The sequence below is a fragment of the Lemur catta genome, chromosome 1, assembly GCF_020740605.2.
Source record: "Lemur catta isolate mLemCat1 chromosome 1, mLemCat1.pri, whole genome shotgun sequence".
Classification (NCBI taxonomy): domain Eukaryota; kingdom Metazoa; phylum Chordata; class Mammalia; order Primates; family Lemuridae; genus Lemur; species Lemur catta.
The window spans coordinates 82,260,932-82,282,854 of record NC_059128.1 but is presented as its reverse complement, the minus strand read 5'-3'; the positions used below and the strand labels follow the sequence as shown (position 1 = coordinate 82,282,854).

Genomic DNA, 21,923 nt, shown 5'->3' with positions numbered 1-21,923 from the left:
TGTTAAACCTAAGACTGGTGTTTTGATTTATGACAAGAAACGTTCAGAATACACTGATTAGATTACCAGAACTTCACAATCCTGGTACCTTCCTGTGTCTGTTCTCTTCTTGCAGAGGAAGTGTTTCACTGCAAGACTTCTGAATAGGAACGTCTAATGAGGACTCGCTGGGAATTCTGAAGGTGCGTGAGAGATTGCCATGGCTCACAACCTCCTGAACAGTAGTAACTCAGACAACAAGGGAAAGGGCAGAAAGGGCATCTGTTTTCAATTGTGGTATAAAAATCTTGCCAAAGGCCACAACATATTTAGAGTTCACCCTCTGGGAGGGAAAGCAGTTCTGTGTTGGCTGTATATCACAAACGCTCTCCGGATCCAGGGTTCTGGCTTGTTATGTGCTGGCAACTCATCAGGTCTCTGTTGTACAGATACCAGAAAATCTGAAGCTTTATCCATAATGGCTTTCTTCCCTGTCCAGTTAATTTTATAACTGGATGTTCCATCTGTCTATAAGCTCTTGTAATCCTTGAGAACAATTATTACATTAAAGGAGGAAGGAAGCTATTTCTTACTATGTTCATTGCATGCATGATTACTTCCAAAGCAAATTCAATTTAAGAATAAAACACTAGATGCTATTTTCCTGCAATAACCCTATCCATGGGAAATCCAAGTCTTCAAAGCAGGACCTATCGCCTAGACTTTGGTTTTCTCCAATGTGAATCTTATATGTTAAATAATTACTGAATCTAATCCTGAAATCATGGCACAGATTCTGAAATATAAATTTTCATGGCCATATACATTTAAACTGCAAAATAAACATTTCAATTTATTGTTGAATAACTTTGAGTTGTATAATAAATTCTATTTGCTAGCTCTAAACTTTCCTTCTGACTTCATCTCTCATCACCTACCCCTTTCCCATCCACACTGGGACCACCACTAGAAGGTCAGCTACAGGACAGCCAGGGCTTTGTCTAATTTCTTCACCACTGTATCTCCAGTAACTAAAATAGAATCTGGCATTTAGTAGAGGTTCAATACATGTTTGTTGAAGAAATTATTCAGTTCCTTGTCTTTGTAACAAGATTGTACTGTAAGTAGGCTAAATAAACAGTTGTGAGACAAATACAACAGGGATATACGGAAGACTTACTATTCTGGCAATTTGTACTCACTAGCATCTTCACCAAAAAGCGAGGAAAGTTTGCTAAAACAAGGTTTGGAGGCAATTCGTAAACTCCAGTATCCAAAGCGTACCCTAAAACCCATTATCACAGATGACTGAGAATTGTTTATATTGTATTTTGCTTCACAGATGTGAGAGAAAAGAGATTTCTAAAACAAACAAAATGTGTTTCAAATAAAAGGGAAGGAATACAAAATAGATCATCATAACCAGTTAAAATTAGCTGTTGTTTTTTTTTTCTTTGTAACAAAGAGGCGCCTACTAACTTCTAACTTAAAAAGATGGCTCTATAGCTTAGGATCAGAACACATCTCTAATCAGGAATCTAATCAGGTCACAAATAATTGGTTATCTTGTTGTATCTTTGGTAGGAAATGAGGAAAAGCCTTTAACAGACTAAGCACACCGGGCACTGTTTTCCTCATAAGCGCTCTGAGGACAGCAGTTCAACAGTAGATGGAGGACATGCCTATTCAATCTCTGAAAGAGCCCCACTGATTTAATTTTAAATTCTGTATGCATGAGCTAGTGGCCTCCTCTTTATTACCTCAACTTCTATTAAAAGCAATGCCAAAAGCACTGAATAAGATGTCCATCTAGCAACAGTCCACAATAGTTCTTATTGCGCACCTGCCACATGCCCCATACCGTGCTCCAGGACAGGAAAGCTACCTCAAGTAGAACCTCCTGCATTAAGGAATTTACAACTCAGTTAAACAAACAAGACAACCTACAAGACCATTGGACAGTGACCAATTGCAGCAGGCATCCAAGTGCTGAAAATGCTGAAGGTTCACTAGAAGACAGGGCTTGTTGGGGAGGACCAGTAGTGGGAGGTGTCATAGGAGAGGGGCCTGAGCCACAAAGTGTCCCCACCGTGAAGGCAGAATGGCCAAAGGCCTGAGAGGTGGGAATGGGCAGGGTGTGATCATGGGTCTGAAGAGAGCAAGCTGAACAGAACCTGGGGCAGCCTCTCAGGAAACCACCCTCACATCTAAGGCTTTGGCATCCTGAGATATACCTGCTACACAAAGACTGCAAACTATGGGCCATAGCCAGCCACAGTGATGCTTTCTGGACCCACATAATATCTTTAAATTGGGAAATTTTACATAAGAATCTGGATTTCTGCTTTCTTTTGAAAAAATGGAAAGGTCTGGCAGTGCCCAACCTACATTCATGCCCAGCAACAGTTAGCTGGAGGTGAGGAGTGGCTGTCCCTTTGAGACAGGGTGCGCCCACTCTATTCCACACAGTTTCCACCATTGCCAACCACCTGATGCTCAGCCTGCCTCACTGGTTTATATGCCTGTGTCTGTGTGGGCATATAGGAATGCAGATGTCTGCTTGTGGCCCTTGTTCCATAAAACCCTCTATAACAGGACTTCTTGGCAGAAAGAGAAGAGTGGGCAAACCTCTTCCCCCTGGTGGGTCATCATGCTATGATGAGCCACCGTTACTGTTACTATCAAATGTCACCCCCCATAGGTGCACTAATCACTCTGTATTGAATTATAGTCTGTCTTCCTGTAATTCCTACTCTTTGGCCTTAGGTCTGTTCCCCAGACATATGTAAACACAAGACAACTCTTTAGATATCTGAAGACAGCTCTCATGCCTTATGCCTTTTACATGTTGCTGAGGATCAACTACGTACCAGCTTTAAAACTGAGAAAGCAATAATGTATGAGATATGCTCTTTATTCTCAAGAAGTAATAGTCTCCTAGAAGGAAATGAGAAGAATAAAGGGCAACAGACACTAAGGCAGCTTCTCCCAGCTGAAGTAGAGACACGAAGTCAAGAGGATGTCCTGATCTAAATATGCCTAAGAGCAGAGACTGAGATAAAGGCTTGGGCACAGGGAGCAGGAATCCAGGAAGCAGGGGTAAAGGAGGAAAGAGAGTAAGATGAGAAAGGAGGAAAGCAAATAAAGGGGCTTACTGAGCAGATTACCAGTGTGGACAGCCTGGGCCCAATCACTCAGGGGTCTCTCAGAAGAGCCATGTAGAATGTGCCTAGAATTGGCCCACAGAGGGTAAGAAGCCTGGGGCATTGACCCACTCACACTCCCTTGTTTCAGTGTTGCCCCCCTCCCAGAGGGTTTCACTTCTCCACAAAGATGTGCCTGGGCAACACAGCTGCCTTCAGTGACTTTGGACAATGCCCCAGGGCCAAAGAGAAGAGACACTCATACCAGCTGCTGGATGGGCTGCCAGCAATACTGAAATCAGGTGGGCAGAAGGGATTCAGCACAGTGATCATGACTTTCACAGAGGTAAAACCAGCAGAGTCTAAATAGATAAGTGTTCAGGAAACCAATTATTAGGAAAGCTGGGGTAAGGAGCAAAGAAAAGTATTGGGAACTTAAGGCAGAAAGAACATCAGGAGCAAAGATGTGGACACTGAAAAACATGAGGTGCTTTTAGAGAACCCATAGTACTCTGACGTGACTGACTGGAGCATGAAAAGAGGATGAAGAAACAGAAGCAGCAGGGAACACAATGGAAGAGAACACTGAAGCGGTAGGCAGAGGCCATATCATGAAGTCCTTGTATGTCATGCTAAGGCGTTTAAATTGTATCCTATAGGTAAGTGGTTCTTGGCTTTTTTAGGGTTGTAGGACCTTTTAAGAATTAAATAAAAGCCATGGACCTCTGCCCCATGTGAATGGACAAATATCCAAACTGTTGCACATAATACAATGGACACAGAGAGTCCGTAAAGCTATCATTGGATCCTGTTAAGAATTCCAGTCAGATTGAGGAAAGGACACCCTCTTCGATAAATGGTGCTGGGAAAACTGGATATCCCTGTGCAGAGGAATGAAAGTAGATCCCCATCTCTCACCATATACAAAAATCAATACAAAATGTTATTAAAGACTTAAATGGAAGACCCAAAACTATAAAACTGCTAAAAGAGAACGCAGGGGAAATGCTTCTACAAATAGAACTACCATATGATTCAGCAGTCCCACACTGAGTATTTATCCAAAGGAAAGGATACCGGTATATTGAAATGATATCTGCACTCTCCTCACTATTCACAGTAGCTAAGACATGGAATCAACCGGCCTAGATGCCCATCAACTGATGAATGGGTAAAGAAAATGTGGTCTATATATACACAATGGAACACTATTCAGTAATAAAAAGGAATGAAATCCTGTCATTTGCAACAAGGCTCTCCCTGTCCCCAGCATATGCACAGCAGAGTTCCTCCAGATGGGAAAGAAGCCCTCTGCTAGGAAGCCATGACTATGGCACCTGCCACCTACCCCCCGCAGCAGTGAAATACCACAACTCTAGTAGCTTTTGAGTCTTCTTTCCAGACCAACCACCTAGCTTCCCTTATATGATCAGATTTCAAGTCTCCTTCACCTATTTATTCCTTTGACTGCACTTTAGCCTGTGTGTGCCCTTCTTAAAGGGCACTTCCCAGGACTGAATGCAGTTCTGGAAATCAGTCTGACGAATGCAAGGGAAGGACTGGCATGTCCTTCATTCTCAGTGCAGTGTTCTCCATGTAGCCTCTTATCACCAAACTACGTAAAGGTTTAAGAATATGGAAGAATGCAGAGCATTGGTTTTTAACTAATAAGCTCAAAAGTGATAAAAATTTGGGGAATCAGACTTAGCCTTCGATGAAGACTTCATTCCAGGATGATTAATCAAAACAAAATAAATATGCTGGTCTGAGAGAATCAGAAATCTTTGTCATGTAAGTGTATAATAAATCTTTCTAAGATTCATACTCCAAAATACATTTGCACTGTTTGGGTGAGGGGTTAAAAGCACTTGTGGCTTTAGCTGCCTGTGCACAATCATGTAACTGTATGCTACTGGCCAATTTCCCCACAAAGCAGAACGCTCCACTGGACTACACCAAGAGTTTGTTTCCAAGGACAGCAATCCAGAGGTAGATGGGGAAAACCACTTTAGAATCCACTATGGAGTCCTCTGTTTTCCTATGCAGCAGAGTTATAAGTCCTTGCTCTGAGGCATAGACTCTTTGGAGTATTTGAGCAGTATGATGGAAAAACACTACACAGTCCTCATTGAAATTGGAGTGTGGTTTCAAATTTCTTTTCCTCGTAATAATATTTTTCATAAATGTAAAGCTTCTGAAATGGTCAAACCCACAAAAAATAAACTGCTGTTTTCAGCCACATTAGTATCCCATTCCCATGCTGTGAAGATTAAATTAAATTAACATTTTTTTACATTTAAAGGGAAAATAATCTTTACCTGCCTTTTTTTTTTTTTTTTTGAGACAGAGTCTCACTTTGTTGCCCGGGCTAGAGTGAGTGCCGTGGCGTCAGCCCAGCTCACAGCAACCTCAAACTCCTGGGCTTAAGCGATCCTACTGCCTCAGCCTCCCAAGTAGCTGGGACTATAGGCATGCGCCACCTTGCCCAGCTAATTTTTTCTATATATATATATATATATATATATATATATATACACATATATATATATATATATATTTTTTTTTTAGTCGTCCAGATAATTTATTTCTATTTTTAGTAGAGATGGGGTCTCGCTCAGGCTGGTCTCGAACTCCTGACCTCAAGCGATCCACCTGCCTCGGCCTCCCAGAGGGCTAGGATTACAGGCGTGAGCCACCTCGCCCGGCCCTTTACCTGCTTTTTAAAGCAAAACCACTATTGAAAAAAATATATTTAATATATGCACTTTCAACATAAATCACATTAATCCATGGAAAACAACATTCCGAGAGGCATTTGTAAATATTTTTAAATCCACAGAATAATGCCATTTTGTTTATGGAGGGTAATAGCATCCCATATATTTATGGCTTCTCTTTCTCAGAGAAGTAGCAAAAGTAACAAAAGCCACCACTGTCTGTTCCATAATAAATTTTATTCCTCTGATCTTGAAACTTTTGCCTTGTTCCATTATAGTCACTCTCACCTGCATTTTACACTCTGGCAATATATGAAGCTCCTGTGAATAACTCTAGGATGATTTACAATACAAGACAAAGCCCATCACTCGCTTCCTTTCATTCTACATTCCACCTTCCTAGTTTAGATTCTTATCATCCCATGTCTGAACAATTGCACTTGCTTTTAACTGGTCTCCCTCTAACCTCTAATCAACCTGTACACAGCTGTCACAATAAGCTTCTCAAATCACCATTTTGATTGTAGCATTCTTGAATATTTCATTGCATCTAAATTTAGCATATTTGTCCATTGTCCAACAAATGAATGCCCCACATTCAAACTGATCAAAACGCATCAAGAGTCCCCTGAATGCAGTCAACCTCTTCCTACCTCTTGTGGTGCGGTTGGGCCACCCTCCCCTACCCCTGACTTGAGATGACTTGCCCCACTGCTGCCTGTCCACTGGCAGCATGGACGGTCCACGAGTGAAGGCCCAGTGCCAGCATCCTACCCAGAATGATCTGCAATGCCCACATCTCTTTCAGTATCAGCCTGGATGCCACCTCTATGACAGTCAGAGGTATCCATACCCTCAACCTCTGCACACCTTTCATTACTCTGTGTTCCTTCCTAATTATAGTTGTCATACACTGCTTTAGGAAGGCAGGGACTGTGCCCTCTTCATCTTTGCAGCCCCCTTAGAACCTAATGGTCCCATCCCATCATCAGCAAGGGAAGAATCTAAAGCTGCCCCCTGGATAAGCCACATTTTTGTGTCTTCCCCTCCTTCTTGAGGCAACTATTAATACTTCCCACTAACTTCCCAGAACTTCCTTCAAACTTTGTTCTTGGAAAAAGTAAGAAGAGGAAACAATCTCAAATCATTTGAAGAGGATCCTAGGAAGCTGGATCGTGGTCAATGCAGAGCTGAAAGGACTACGGGAAACAATGGTCACGCTTGCCTAGAGCTGGCCTGCCCTGGTATTTTCACCTAAAAGGGGATGATTTCTTAGCTTTCTTCTATTAATTGAATTATGGGGAAAAAATGTAAGGGAATAAAATGGGATGCAAATATTTTACTACTTGTCTGTGAAATAAATAGTATATTTCTATCAGAACACTTTAGTAATTATTTTATTTTCCCCCAAAATGCTAAATTAAATAAGAGCAAAAATTATGCTGGCTTTAGTGATTGCTAATGCACAGGTCTTAGAACAGTGCTTAAATAGGTGGCCCTCGATTAACTGTTTGTTGAACAAAGGAATAAAAATCTACTTCCATTTACTTACATTACTCATTTGTTCCCGAATTTGGTGAAAAAGTAGTAGTTGAACAGATCATAGCAACAGTTCAAGCAAGTGTTGAAGCTACGTTATCTGCCATGTAAAAAGACCCAACAAGATCACGTAGACTGCGTCCCGAGTGTGCTCTGGCAAGGCATGCACTGGACCAGACCAGGAACAGTGACCTGGGCACTGGACCAGGGGTGACTGAAAGTGAGGGAGCTCTGATTCATGTGCTGAGTGTGGCCCTACTCTGAATTTCCCCATGGCAAGTAGTGAAAGACAATACCTGAACTTTCTAAAATGCAGGGTAGCATTAAGAAGATAAAAATGTTTCTAATGAGATGTTCCTGTTCTCAAGGTGTGTATAATATAACTGGCAACACCCTGGAAGGATAAATGAGGATGCTGCTATTTCACAGCACTCCATGATTACAAATACGTTTACGTGGCTCTTTGGGGGCCAAGATGGGAAGTGAACGCACACAGGTGTTTGTTTGTGATTTCTCTATATTTGTGTTTATGTGCTTTTTCATAAGCAAGCTTTCCCTTTATCAGATTCTTTTTCCCCTTTTCTTTGTTCGTGACTCTTTCTCTTTTGATCTTCATCCTCTCTGTCCTCTTTCCCTTAGAAGGCTAAAATACAGAAATGAGGCAAATGTCTTGTCATTTCTTGTGTTAATTAAGGAGAATTATATATTCCTTCTTCTTGGAACATTTTATAACTTCTCATTAAAAGACTAAATTATATTACTTTCCTCTGTAGGTGGTCCCTGGTTTGTTTTTGCTGTTCCACTGATGAAACAGTGACAGAATGTCCATTGACCGAATAAATGTTTCCCAACATTAGAGAGGTCCTAATGGACTGAGGGTATTAATCTTTGTGGTCTTTCCCACTCTAATCCTTCCTAAAGACAAAATGAGAAACCATCTTCCTCAAACTAGTTATTAAAAACTCTGTACCATCTCTGCCCTGTGAGTGCTAACCTGTCATATTTTCATCTGAAACCTAGAGCATGAGTGACGATTAAGTGAGATCTCATATGGTTAAAACTGCTAGTGTCTATACAGATACAACGGATTATTATTTTTATGGTCATTGCTATTGCTATTTGGCAATAACCTGCTAAAAACCACTAGATCCATTCATAGTTACACAATTCTGCTGACTCACATGGAAACAAATTGCATAGTGGGTAGGAAGTGGTATACAATTTCCAGTGTAAGTTCTTATTAGGCAACTTTCTTCCACCTGAAGCTAAGCACTCTAAAAAAGAAAGAAGGCTAGGAAGTTAACAACTAATATCAAACAGAAGGAGATGTTTTCTTGGACCACGCCCTAGATATTGGAGTGACAAGCTCCCGAAAAGAAAGTGAACTCTACAAGACAGGGAAGAAAGTGACAAGCTACCAGGACTAAGAAGGCTTTCCCCAGAAAAAGTGCAGAAAAAAATGCCAGTGTGAGAAAAATGTGCAACGTACAAAGAGGTCACAGTATATCTGTCTAATTCTTACATGCAAATAACTTGGAATTTGGTTATGAACAATATTCATTATCCCAGATATCTGGAAAGAAATGTCAACTTCCTATTTTTATATGAGAAAGTAAATTGGTTTTCATTGTTATCACCAAGATTTGATGGGAAGAGACTCATAACTACATAGCACAGGGAAGTATAGTTGCCGTCAGAGCTGTTTCCAAATATTCCAGTTCTCCTCACACGTAAGACTGCACTTCCCCACCCCCTTTGAAGCTCATCGCATACATGTGACTTGCTTTGAACAATCAAATGAGAATAGGGGTGATGCTGGTCACTCCTTGGCAGGTATTAAGAGCCAGTGACAAATTAGCAACATTCCCTTCTTCCTGCCACAGTGACTGGGGACAAATGTATTGAGATAGAGCCCCCTGAATCTAGGTCCCCGGTGTCTTAGAAGAATGGACAGACCCCTTTGCTGACTTGGATATGCGCAAGAAATAAACTTTTGCTAGGTCAAGCCACTGAGACTTTGGAATTGTTTATTACTGAAGTACAATCAGTTTGAACATACCAATATAGGAGAGAATCACTGTGACCAAAATAAAGAAATTTAACTATGAGAAAAGCTGCTTTGTATACAAAGCAAACATTTACTTATATGGAAACCTAAAAAAATGTGAAAATGATAGGAAAACTAACAAAAAAAGAAAAATAGGATAGCAAGATGTTGGCCTCTTTGGTAGATGATGATATAGAAGAGCCTTCCCTACAGAAGATGCTTCTAAACCAGCAACGCACTTACAGAGTAGTCAGTGAGACATCGGCTGTCCTGGTGTCTGCAGAAGCCTCATTCTACTCAAAGGAGAGTGGCCAACAACTTCACAGCTGACACTGTTAATTTCACCTCCCAGAAGATAGAGGTACATCCTTGATAAATTCAAGCAAAGAGAATACTGAGTAAGGTATCCTTAGACTTAAAAACATATTTACAAGTTTAGAAATTATAAATTTTCCTTTCATTTTCTTCCCTTCCCTTCCCTTGAGGCAGCCATGAATGGCAGGACCAGCAAGGCTAAAGTCAAAGAAGCAGCTGGGGCTGAGGACGTGTCCACGAACTGCAGGGTCAGAGCCAAGGAAATCAGCAGGACTGGACCAATGTGGTGGTCAGAGCTGAGGAGCCCAAGGGGGCAGTGATGCCAAGGCAGCTGGGGTGAAGATAGCTGGCAGGGTCAGGAACCAGGCTCATACAGGAGGAATGGGCAAATAAATACACTAAGAATGATGAGAGACATACATTTTTTATGCTTTAAAGGTCTACGTAGGGCCATCTGGTGCCATTGCAGCTCGTGTACGTTGTTACTGACCTGCTGGAATCAGAAGCCAGAGCCATGGCCACCATTAGCCTTGTGGGATGAGGGAGACGGTGAGGGCCGAGCTACCCACCAGTGGCTTAGATACTAACCAAGACACAACACACATCAGCGGGTGATTCCTACACACTGGTCCTGGGCTATTCCTACAGAAGTTAAAGGTTTTAAGATGTCTTTAAAAATCGTACTTAATAAGGTATGTTCACAGTCATCTTTAGTTCTAAAGAGGGGAGGGGAACAAAGAATAGAGTATATCACACACATCTGAAAGAGGAAGTGGAAAACCCAGGAAGGAGGCACCATTCCCAGGTTATCTGAGATAACAGTTCAGCCCATTTCTTCCTAGAAAACAAGGCAAGTACCTTTACTCATGGCATGAACCTGCCCCCCATGGCCAGAAAGCTGAGACGTCAGTAGAAACCGAGGGGCAAAAAGAAGATACCAGGCAGAGAGGGAAAGGAAAAACAACAAAATGAAAGAAAATTTTCCCCACACTCGACTTCCAAAACAACTTAAAGCATGATATCTTTTATGCATAACAAAAATAACTATTATTTGATTTGTTCTTTTGTAATTTGTTTCATAACAATCTATTAATTTATTTCATCTTGAAAAAATGAAAACAATAGACAAAACGAAAGGACGAATTTTATTTGGCTTTATCATTAGAAGTCCATCCTGCAGATTTTAAAGATTTCTGTTCACCCAATATCTGTAAACTCTACAAAGGACTATAATTTCCTCTGGAGTTTCTTCTAGCTTTTACAGAAAACTTTTCTTCCAAAATTCTTACAAGAATAACTGAACCTGTTGAGATCATAGAATCTGCTCATATCTTACAAGCTATTTTAAAATCATTTTCCTTGATATCTGAGAACACGTAGTTGGAATTTAAATTACTGAACAACGGACACTTTTTATATGGTAGGGTACCTTTATACTTTTCTATTAGATAAAAACAAATAATTTTTCTGAGACTTAACCGAGATAATCATGAGAAGCGCATTTTTATCAAACGTGAAAATTCCATAGCTCGGGGCTCTTCCATAACTGGCCAAGTTCAGTTGTTCCTTAAAGAAAGCAAGCTTCCGGATGCCACAGGGTCTTACCTCTTTTAATGCCAAAGCACGAAAATGAGAAATAGTCAAAAGGAAACTCTGTCCACAATGTAACCTAGCTTCATCACCACCCTGTAGTCTCAAGAAAAAAATCAGAGCCAACCAAAATCAAGATTAGATATCACCTCCCTTACTTGATATAGGATTACTAAGGCCAGTTTATAAGTATGCCAAGATTTTTTTAAAAAAGTAATGGCAGAAAAAACTATTGGATTAAGTCAGAAGATTAGGATTTGGGGTCTGGCTCTAGTACATACTACTAATGTGGTCTTGACAAATCACTAAACTCTCTCACCTGAGTCTCCTCATCTGTGAAATGAAAATAACCATGTACCAAGGGTTGTTGTGAGATTAAAATTAGATGATGTGTGTGAAGAGTAATATGCGAATCATAAAGAAAATAACAAGTCATTTTGTTTTTATTTCTTTGCCATTGACTCCAGATTTCTTCCTAAAGAGCAATCTACACCAGTGTCCTGTACTATATCAAAAGCTATGATTGGCCGGGCACAGTGGCTCACACCTGTAATCCTAGCACTCTGGGAGGCCGAGGTGGGAGGATTGCTCAAGGTCAGGAGTTCGAGACCAGCCTGAGCAAGAGTGAGACTCTGTTTCTAATAAAAATAGAAAGAAATTAGCTGGACAACTAAAATATATAGAAAAAATTAGCCAGGCATGGTGGCGCATGCCTGTAGTCCCAGCTACTCGGGAGGCTGAGGCAGGAGGATCACTTGAGCCTGGGAGTTTGAGGTTGCTGTGAGCTAGGCTGACGCCATGGCACTCTAGCCCAGGCAACAGAGTGAGACTCTGTCTCAAAAAAAAATATTAAAAAAAAAAAATGTTCTAAGAAATTATATGGACAGCTAAAAATATATATAGAAAAAATTAACCAGGCATGGAGGCAAGACCAAGCTTCCACTTAGCAAATGGAACCGTCAGGCCAACCAAGGCAACACTGCCCACGTGGCTCGTATGGGCTCGAAAGGGAGACAGGACACAACAGAGTTAAGGCCAAACTGAGAAGGAACTTAACATGTTGAGTTTGGGCAATTAGGTGATGGTGAGCCTCTGAAGGTATCTGAACTAAGAAGTGACACCAGGAAAAGACTATTTTAAGAAGATCATTTGACAGTGAGTATTTTCAATGTCTAGTAAGATTTCCTCACCCCCTTACCAATTGCTGCTAAATCTAATTACTACATCGTTTGGATCTTGACATGTTTTACATCTTTATTTAGATACCTTGCCATCACACCAGACAAACTCAGTAACGGATACACAGATGGATAGATTGATAGACAGATAAATACATAGATATAAATGAATTCATCATCTTGACCCCAAAATCATTTCCCAAACTATAATTTCCTAACTTTCCCAGTTATCCATATCTTGGACTTACCTTCTGTTTTTCTTCTTTCCTACCTTCCTCTCTCCCTCCCTTTCTTCCTTGCTAGACACAGGCAATGGCCAGTTCCAACTGAATTTTCCTTTACAGTCTTGAGAATCTACCAGTTGAGCCATCCACCAACAATCCCCTACCTCAGGCTTTTGCTATTTGCTGTAGATTTGAGCAATAGTCTCCTCATTGACATCCCTTTCGGCAGTCTTTTTGTTGTCTGACTCATACTACACACAAGACCTCTTGGCGCATGCTCCCCGATACGCTACTTGTTGTGTCTGTTATGTCTTCACTCAGGTTCCATCTGCCTGGAGGCCAGTCACCCTCCCAGTATGGGAAGTCCATAGCTTTCTTTCAGGATCTATCTCAAAATTGAGCTGCCTTATTCAGGCACTTAGCAACTCTCTCCTCCATATTCTGAGAGCTCTTGGTATTTACCTTTCTCACAGCAGGTATTATTCACTGTGATTGTTGCGTGGCACTCTCCCCCGTTATAACGACATTAAGTCACTGTAAGGTAGAGATCATGTCCTGTTTATCCCCGTATTCTACCACCCAGTCCAGAGAAGTCAATACATATTTGCCAAATTAAAGAAATCAGACAATGTCTTAGGTCAGAAGAAAACAGCCCGTGCCCTGGAAGCTCCCCCTATCCAATTCCCTACCCAACTTCGTCTTTCAATAAATATTTATTAATGCCCCCATTACCTATAAAAGACAAACACACACATATAAAGTATTTAACAAGGCCTTTGGTGGTCTGGGCCCATCTACAACCTTAGCCTGACACTGTATCACTCTCTACTATGAACATTATTTTTAAGAAATAAGCAATTATCTGTAGTTTTCTGGACACAGAATCTCTCACTCCTTTCTGCCTCTCTCTCTGCTGTTTTGTCTGCCTGAAATTCTTTCTGACGGCTTGTCTACCTCGGAAATACTTATTTATTATTTAACTTTTGGCTGATTGCTATCTCCGTAGTAAAGCTGGCTTTGACTTCTTTCCTTTCTGGTCTCCCTAGACCCAAGCATGCCTCCACTACCACACTCTTCACGCTCCATGACCAGCACTGTTCTTAGCACGTTACACAGATTACTCCTTTAAGGGGAGAGTTCCTGTTATGCCTTTTTATGGTAAAACTGACATAAACTTTGGTCTGTTGCCTTTTGGAGTAGGAGTCAGTGCACTATTTCAGCAAGGGGCTAGATAGTAATATTTAGGTTTTGTGGGGCTGTTCAGTCTCTGTCACAACTGCTCAATTTTTGCTATAGTGCAAAAGTAGCCATAGCCAATACATGGCTGTCTTCTGTTAATAGTAAAAGTTTATTTTAAAAAACACATGTGACAGGCCTGATTTGGCCAGTAGGCCATAGCTTGCTCATCATAGTTCTAGAGACTCAATCAATGTTCATCAAATTAAATGGGGTCTGACAATGTCACAAACCAAAGCCCTGCCCTCAAATGATTCCCTTGTCTTATCCCAAAGTGTCAGCAGTTGCAGCCTTTAAGGTATTACTTTGCGAGCAAATCCGCAGTAGGCACCCCATGGCCAGCTGTAGAACTGAACTGAATGAGATGGAAATGGGTCCCTGAGGCTTATTTTTGTGTCAAGCTCCTCCCCGCTGCATGATCCCACCCTAATGACAGAATCTTAACTCGATGTCCTTGCCCGCAGTACTGACTTCCCACAAACAGACCACCTCTACTCTAAGAGGCACAGCCACGCAAGGCCCCGTCCTGTGCCCCCGGCATTTACGTGGCCTTCACCTCAGTTTCTAGCGCTATCAGTACAAACACAAAATTACTTGAAAGCAGCAGGCAAAGAGAAATAAGCTTCCGCACTAAAGTGGGTCACAAGTTTCCACCTGTGCAGTGGAGACTTTCTAGTGCTCAGAGGATTGTTTCACAGAAGTTATGAGCACTGCTCTAACCTAGGCTTTTTTATATAAGTAATATAACAACCAGAAAAATGGAAATGGAACAAAATAAGATTAAAAAAAGACACACTTATTGAATTATAAACTTCTTGAAGACAAAAATCATGTCTTATTCACCTTTGCCTATTCAGAATATTGATGAAAGAATGAATAAATGAATTTATGAAGCTAAGAGTACAGATGATTAAGTTTGCCAAAACACAGACAGTTTTCAAATTCCCTCAGATGTGCTTTAGAATCAGTAAGACCCACGGGGAAGTTGCAAACCTTCCAGCTGTGACTCGGGGGATAACCCATACCCTTCCTTTCTCTGGCAGACTTACCATCTTGAGTGTTTGGGCTCAGGATTTGGGTGCGGAATTCTTCCAGGCTAATTCCCAGACACTCGCAGATCTCCTCGGGGCTATAGGGTTCAGAATGAAGGGCATCCTCTGTGACCAAAAGCATTTCTTCCAGACTAACCCCTAGTTTTGCCTGCACCTCCTCCAGCCGCAGTACTTTGTCCCATTGCAAGCTTTTGTGCTTAGCCAGGAGCTGCAAGTTCAAACCAGGATAATGGTCAGTTTTCATTTCAGAATTTGGTATGTACTATTTTAACTAGCCAGATTCAACTTTAAGCTGTTTTTTTTTTCTTTTTTTGGTTTTTTGTTTGTTTGTTTGTTTTTGTCCTTTCAACCTATTTAAATTTCCTACCATTGCTTGAAAATGCATACTGGGTTCAGATATTTGGAATTAAACATGCTTGTGTAACACTCTCAGACAAGTTATGCATTTGTCTGAAAACACACACACACAAACACACAACTAATCCCACACTGATTTTTTTTGGCCTGTCACCACTTTCCCTCAGGGCTATTTCATTCTTTTATCCCTATTTGATTCATTCCTACTACATCCCTCTCTAGAAAGTCTAGAGAAAATGACTCAAATCCCATGTGACCTGGATCCTGAGATGGATACTGTATGCCCAATTTCATTAGCACACTTCCTGTTTACTATATGCCTCTTTGAAAATGGTTAATGAATTTAAGTATCTGGGCATTTGGAGTAAAGTCCCGGATTTTAAATGAAAACCTCATTGGTGACCTTATGAAAAACCATTTCATTAAGTCACTGGTGGTAGTACTAGAGCCGTACATTTCTCCACTCTCAAGAAAGAGTTTGGCTCCTACTTGCATCCTAAAGCACCCCTCAATCTGACGGAGAGAGTTAAATACAAACCAAATCTTTGTAACCAGGTCCACTCATGGGAACCCCAATCCAGAATGTTTCTCTCATTCTTCCCAAACAATGGAGTCCTTCGGAGCAGGTGACAATCAAAACAGTTAAGATTTCTCTCACCCTGAGGTTTATAAAATTCATTGCCTGGGTGTAAGGACAACAGGTTCAAACAGTTGAAACAGCAAAAAGAAATAAGCAACAGAAGGGGACATTAGTCTTCAAGGAAATGTGCATCAGATTTACTCTTCTTTTATGTCAATGATTTGATTTTCTTTCTTTTCAACAGAAAGCAGGGTTTACCAAAAGACTATTGTACTTTGGTTAGGGCAACTCACTTCTGAAGAATGTCCATAACAGGAGTTCTTATATTCATTAATCCTGATTTTAAAATCCTAGCTCATATATTTGAAAGGAGTTAATGATTTTAAGGCAGAACTGGGAAAAAAGACAATAGAATTATGTTTTTCTGTTCAATTATTTCACAGAGCATGGTTTCATTTTTAAAGCAAGGACACAGGCTAAGACCTTTCTTCTGACCTTGTTTGCTTAGCATATTTAGTGTTTATTAGCAGTGCTGGGTTGATAGCTCCACAGATTGACCCACTCGTTCATTCATCTAATTCATTTCTTCTTGCTTTATATTCCAATGTATGCCAAAAATAATTTGTGAAAACTTACAAAGACATACATAATACAAAAGAATAAAATACAATGTATTTATTTTATATGGAAAAAGAGCTAAAGTCAATGATGTACAAACAACAATGCTTTCTGGCAACACATATCCAGAATCCAACTGAGATAAGCAATGAATCTAACAAAAAATAATAGTGCAGTATGGTTTAAAATAAGCTTTTTATTTCTTACAATCTTCAACAACCCTATAAGATAGGTATTATTACTCTATTTAAGAGATGAGGCCGGGCGTGGTGGCTCACGCCTGTAATCCTAGCCCTCTGGGAGGCCGAGGCGGGTGGATCGCTCGAGGTCAGGAGTTTGAGACCAGCCTGAGCGAGACCCCGTCTCTACTAAAAATAGAAATAAAAATTATCTGGACAACTAAAAATATATATAGAAAAAATTAGCTGGGCATGGTGGCGCATGCGTTGTAGTCCCAGCTACTCGGGAGGCTGAGGCAGAAGGATCGCTTAAGCCCAGGAGTCTGAGGTTGCTGTGAGCTAGGGTGACGCCACGGCACTCACTCTAGCCTGGGCAACAAAGTGAGACTCTGTCTCAAAAAAAAAAAGAGAGAGAGATGAGAGTGAGTGACTTGTCCAAAGTCACTTAACTAGTGAACAACAGAGCTGGAAATTGAGTCCAGGGATTATCACTCTTGCTTGCTTGTCCAAAGCCACATTCTCAATGAGGTGGGGACGGTACCTATGTCGAGCTATTCATCTAAGTTCAAATCACCACTCAAATCTTAGAAGTGTCTTTCCAAGCACAAACTAAGATTTGTGCTAGAAGTGAACACTCCAGTGATTTCAAAACATTTGGACAGATGGGCTCCTTCTGAAAAATAAGAAAAAGGAAAAACATCAGAGAAATGCCCCTAAATGATGAGGGGGGGGAGATCTTTCTAAGAACCTTCAGTCAATAATGATCTCCAAGTTCCCATCCCCACCCTCACTTGAACCAGTCACACTGCCCAGGCACTCAGTCCAAGAAAACTGGGCCAGGGATACGTGTGTGCAGAAAATCTGCAAGGGATGCCTGCAGAACACAGGATTCAGTTTTCAAAAGCAGCCTCCCTACATGCTCATCTTCTGCAGACCAAGGCACTCACACACAAAAAGTTCACATTCACGCCAGCAACATCCCAGTTTGCTGTGAGCCCAGTTGTCATTCAGCCCTCAGCTGGAGGGTCCGCACAGCCAATTTGGTGGGTATTTCAATTAAGGGTGAAATCTACCACATGCCCTCAATGACAGCTGCACAGCCGTGAGCTGCTGAATTGCACTACTCTGAGGCAGTAAAATAGGAAAGCCTCTTAAGCCCTTTGAAATTTGGCTTAGGACACAGAAGGATGACTTGCAGATGAGGGAAATGGGTGGGTAAGATAGATCACCGTTGCTCAAAGACAGAATGTCTTGGAGGAATTTGGCACTTGTGGCCCTGGTGACTAGCCTACTGCACATTTGTGAAGCAGGGCTATGAGTCAGGGCTGTGGGTTATTTCGTCACAATTTCTTCACTCAGTAGCAGGGTGGGGAAATAAGAGAAGTACCTCTTTGTCAACATCCACCATTTTCTTTTTACCATGGCAAACATTAAGTATTTATATCAGATACCACTTCTGGGAGATTCCTGAGCTCTGCTCCATGCTCTGTGGACAAGAAAGCAGGCAACAAGTGCTTTGTCCACAGTCATGGAAAGAAGCACTAAATAAATAATGCTAGGACTCTGTCTTAGGTTGGTTTCCCTCAGAAACAAGAATTTGAGAGCAAGAATTGAGGGGAAGGGTGATCCCAAGAAGCACAGGTAGAAGAGTGGAAAGTGAGACAGGAAGAGAAGCCAGTATGAGGTGCACTGATTAGAACAGGTGAGGCTGGGCCTGCTGGGCCCTCTGGAACCTGTACGCATAAACCTCAGACGTGTCCTACCCCAGGGCAAGGAAGCCGGAGTACTTACCCACTCCCTCCCAGTCCTCATTGGTTGAGGGTGCTCTCAAGGGTATTAACATCCTAGCACTTTCAGGTTGTACCAGACACACACAAAAAATACTAAGCCCTCTGCTACAGCCAGAAAAAGCTCTTGGTCCAAGGCTCGCTGGGGCTTCCAGTAAAAGGGTATGGTAGGGAGATTGCTAAGATATGAACCTGTCAGAATCAACCTCTCTTTGACTTTCTCATTGCACTTGGTAGTATTAACACATCGATGGGAAAAGCACCCAGTCTTCTCCTCACCAGGTCACCAAACAGAAAAATTTCTAATCTCTTCTCTGAGGAACAATTCATTCAACAAGTTGTTTTCCACACAACAAAAGCAGCTGTGTTTACAATAGCATACGGGACACAAATCACATTTATAAAAATTTGATTTGTGACATGTACAAATTTCAAACAGATAAAAATTTGAAGTACACAAAAAGCTGAAATAAATAAAATCATCTGTATTCATCCCAATGAGCTAATCGCCAACCACCATTTTGATAACCATTCTGTTAATACACATTTATTGATACACACCTCCGCACATACAGTTTGACATAAATGGGATCATATGGAGCTGCTTTGATTGTGGATACTTTTTTTTGTTTATCGTCCCCTCGCCCCTCTCCCAACTACATGAAGCCCTTCCCCAGTATTCCACAGCAGTTAGCGGCTTCGTGTCCGCGCGCCACTCGCAGCCATCGCAAACACATTCTCCACGTCAGCCTTCCCCAGTCTTAGTCATCCCCATTGTCATGTTCTCCACGTTAGTTTTAAGGCCACAGAATAAACCTGACTGTGTGGACTGGGCCTACTACAATCCCCCCTGAACTCCCAGCACAGCCTCTCTTTTCTCCGAGGCAACCCCAAGCGTGTGCTCTGCATCCCACTCGTGCCCACCTCCTAAGGGGCACAATGAAAAGAGCAGAGGCGAAGGCAGACCTGGACTCTTCAACTCACTTAAAACAAGTCACAACAAACCTTGGCCTGAAGTTCCCAGTATGTAAAGTGAGGCACTCATGGCTACTTCACCAGACGTTGCGAATATTAAATAAGATGATAATAAAAACACCTTGCACCTTGCCTGGTCCAGAAGAGGCACTCTAGGAGGATCAAGTTTCCTTCCCTCCCGACATTCTCCTGCCTCTCTAGCTAGTTCTCTCCTACGTGGCACCTTTTCCTATGCCTTACATCATATACAGATGTTTTCTATCCGAAAAGGCCTTATCCAAAAGCAACCACTCTTCATTTCTCCCTTTCACTGTCTAACGCCTAGAACTAGTGGTCATCCTCACTGCTTTCAGGCTCTCAGTAACCACTCTAACTATTGAATGTGGCCTCCCAAAGGTCCTTCTTCATCTCCAGACACCACTTCCAAGGCCGTTGGTCTTTTCTCAGTCATCTTCATCTTTCATGAATCAGTGGCTTCTGACACTCTTCGGTACCCGCCTTCACATTCCCTGCTGTATTTACTTCTGTAGCACTCAGTTTTCCTGGTTTCCCTCTCACCTCTCTGCTCCTTATCCCATTTCCTTCTATGACTTACCTTTCTCTTTTCCGTATTTAACTGAAGCAATCTCCCAAGCTTATCCCTGGCCTTTTGATCTTCTCTTGCCACATTCTTTCCCTCAGCACACTGAATTCAGCTCTTGGTTTCAACTGTTATCTCAAAACAAATACACCTGAAGGCTATAGCCCTAGCCATGAGATACATTCCAAGATGAAATTCCCAACTACTTATAAGAAGATTCCATGAGGAATTTTCATCACCTCCCACTTTCCAGAGACTTACCATCCTACCTTCCCCAAACCTAACGGTGACAGCACTATACCTTCTGTGCCCACCCCACCCCCCGTCATTTCAGCTTGAAACTGCAGCCCTTATCAACTCTTTTCCCTCATTCAGCACATCTGCATGCAATGAGTGACTACTGGGAAACTGCTGCTTCCCAGGCCCCTGGCTGACTGCAGTGAGTGAGGCACACATGACTCCCGACCACATGGCACTCGCAGCCCACCAGAGGAGACAGATGGTAAATAAAAATTATATAGTAAAGAATTTAATCCAATTGCGATAAAGTGCTATAACTGAAAATTACAGGACATGGGTAAAGCATATAAAATAGCTTTTAACCTAAACCTAACAGGCGAGGAGGTAGTCAAGGAAAAATTCCTCAAAGTAATGATGTGTACGCCAAAAGGAAAACAGAAACCCAATCAGAGAGAGCCTTGAACCCAACCCTTTACTAGGTCTAGCCATAGCTTCTCTCATATCTCTCCCATCTTCACTGATACTCTAAGACCCACTACCTTTCAACCAAGGCAGATATTCTTCCAGCCAGATTAATATTTCTAAAATACCTTGCTAACAACACTAAGGCTGCCCACTGCTCCCAGGACCAAGCCTGGGTGAGCCTTAGCACAATACTGAAGGCCCTGCTACAATCTGGTTCTACTAGACAATCACCCCTATTATTTCCCAGTACGTATGTCCTCTGCCATGCAGCTTGGACTCACCATTCTCTGAATTCTCCATGGTGAAGGACTTCAGGGAATTTACCCCAAAATATGACTCCTTGGTATAAAGAGTATTTCCAATTAAAAGTCCTTAGAGATCAACAGGCCTTGGAAGGGGCTTTCCCCCTTCCTTCATTAAAAAAACCAAACTCATCAAAAACAATTGACTTTCCTTCCCTGTTATCTCAATATATTACAGGAAATAAAATCAAGAATGCAACCAGACCTGGACCAAATCACGTTGAATATAATACTTGTGTCTCGGGTTAATTTAATTTCCAAAAAGAATCACAAGTCAATTTGTTCCTCCCCCCAATACATTCATTCTTCCAAGTAGCTATTCATCCTCCGTAGTAACCATTTATTGCTCCAAAACATAATTACTTATATTTCTCTTTTCCCCTTCCCCTCTAAAATGAGGATTTATAAATTTCTGGACCCCATTAGGATACTGGATAATCACTCTGTGATTCTCCCCATGATGGTAAATAAATCTCTTTCTTTTATTAATCCACCTTATTGTGAGTTGATCTTTCAGCAAATCTTCCAGGTTGAAGGGGAAGTTTCCCCTCCCTGCCAACAGTGTTCTACTGAATCAACACGCTGAGTAAAACTGGCTGCATTTTTGGGTATTTGGTTTTTTTTCTGTTCAAATTCAAGGAAACTGCCAAAACCCTGAAACTATTATGCCAACGTTTCCTCACATTCTGTCACCAAGGAACAAGTTTCATATCAACCTGTAAGCGACAGGAACTGAAAAGCTAGGTGACTGACGGCTCCTGACCAGACAGGCCTTGTAAAGAATCACTGGAAATGTCCCTTGAAATGTCAAAGGACCACA

At 41.6% G+C, this 21,923-nt stretch overlaps 1 protein-coding gene across 6 annotated transcripts in view; it reads right to left on the bottom strand.

Moving 5' to 3' along the window:
- GALK2 (galactokinase 2) overlaps positions 1-21,923 on the bottom strand; it is a 133,571-nt gene that overhangs the window by 13,854 nt on the left and 97,794 nt on the right. For all 6 annotated transcript variants that reach the window (XM_045528811.1, XM_045528784.1, XM_045528775.1 and 3 more), the window contains one exon: positions 15,018-15,228. In XM_045528811.1, the coding sequence (XP_045384767.1) occupies positions 15,018-15,228 (211 nt within the window). The remainder of the gene's footprint in view (positions 1-15,017; positions 15,229-21,923) is intronic.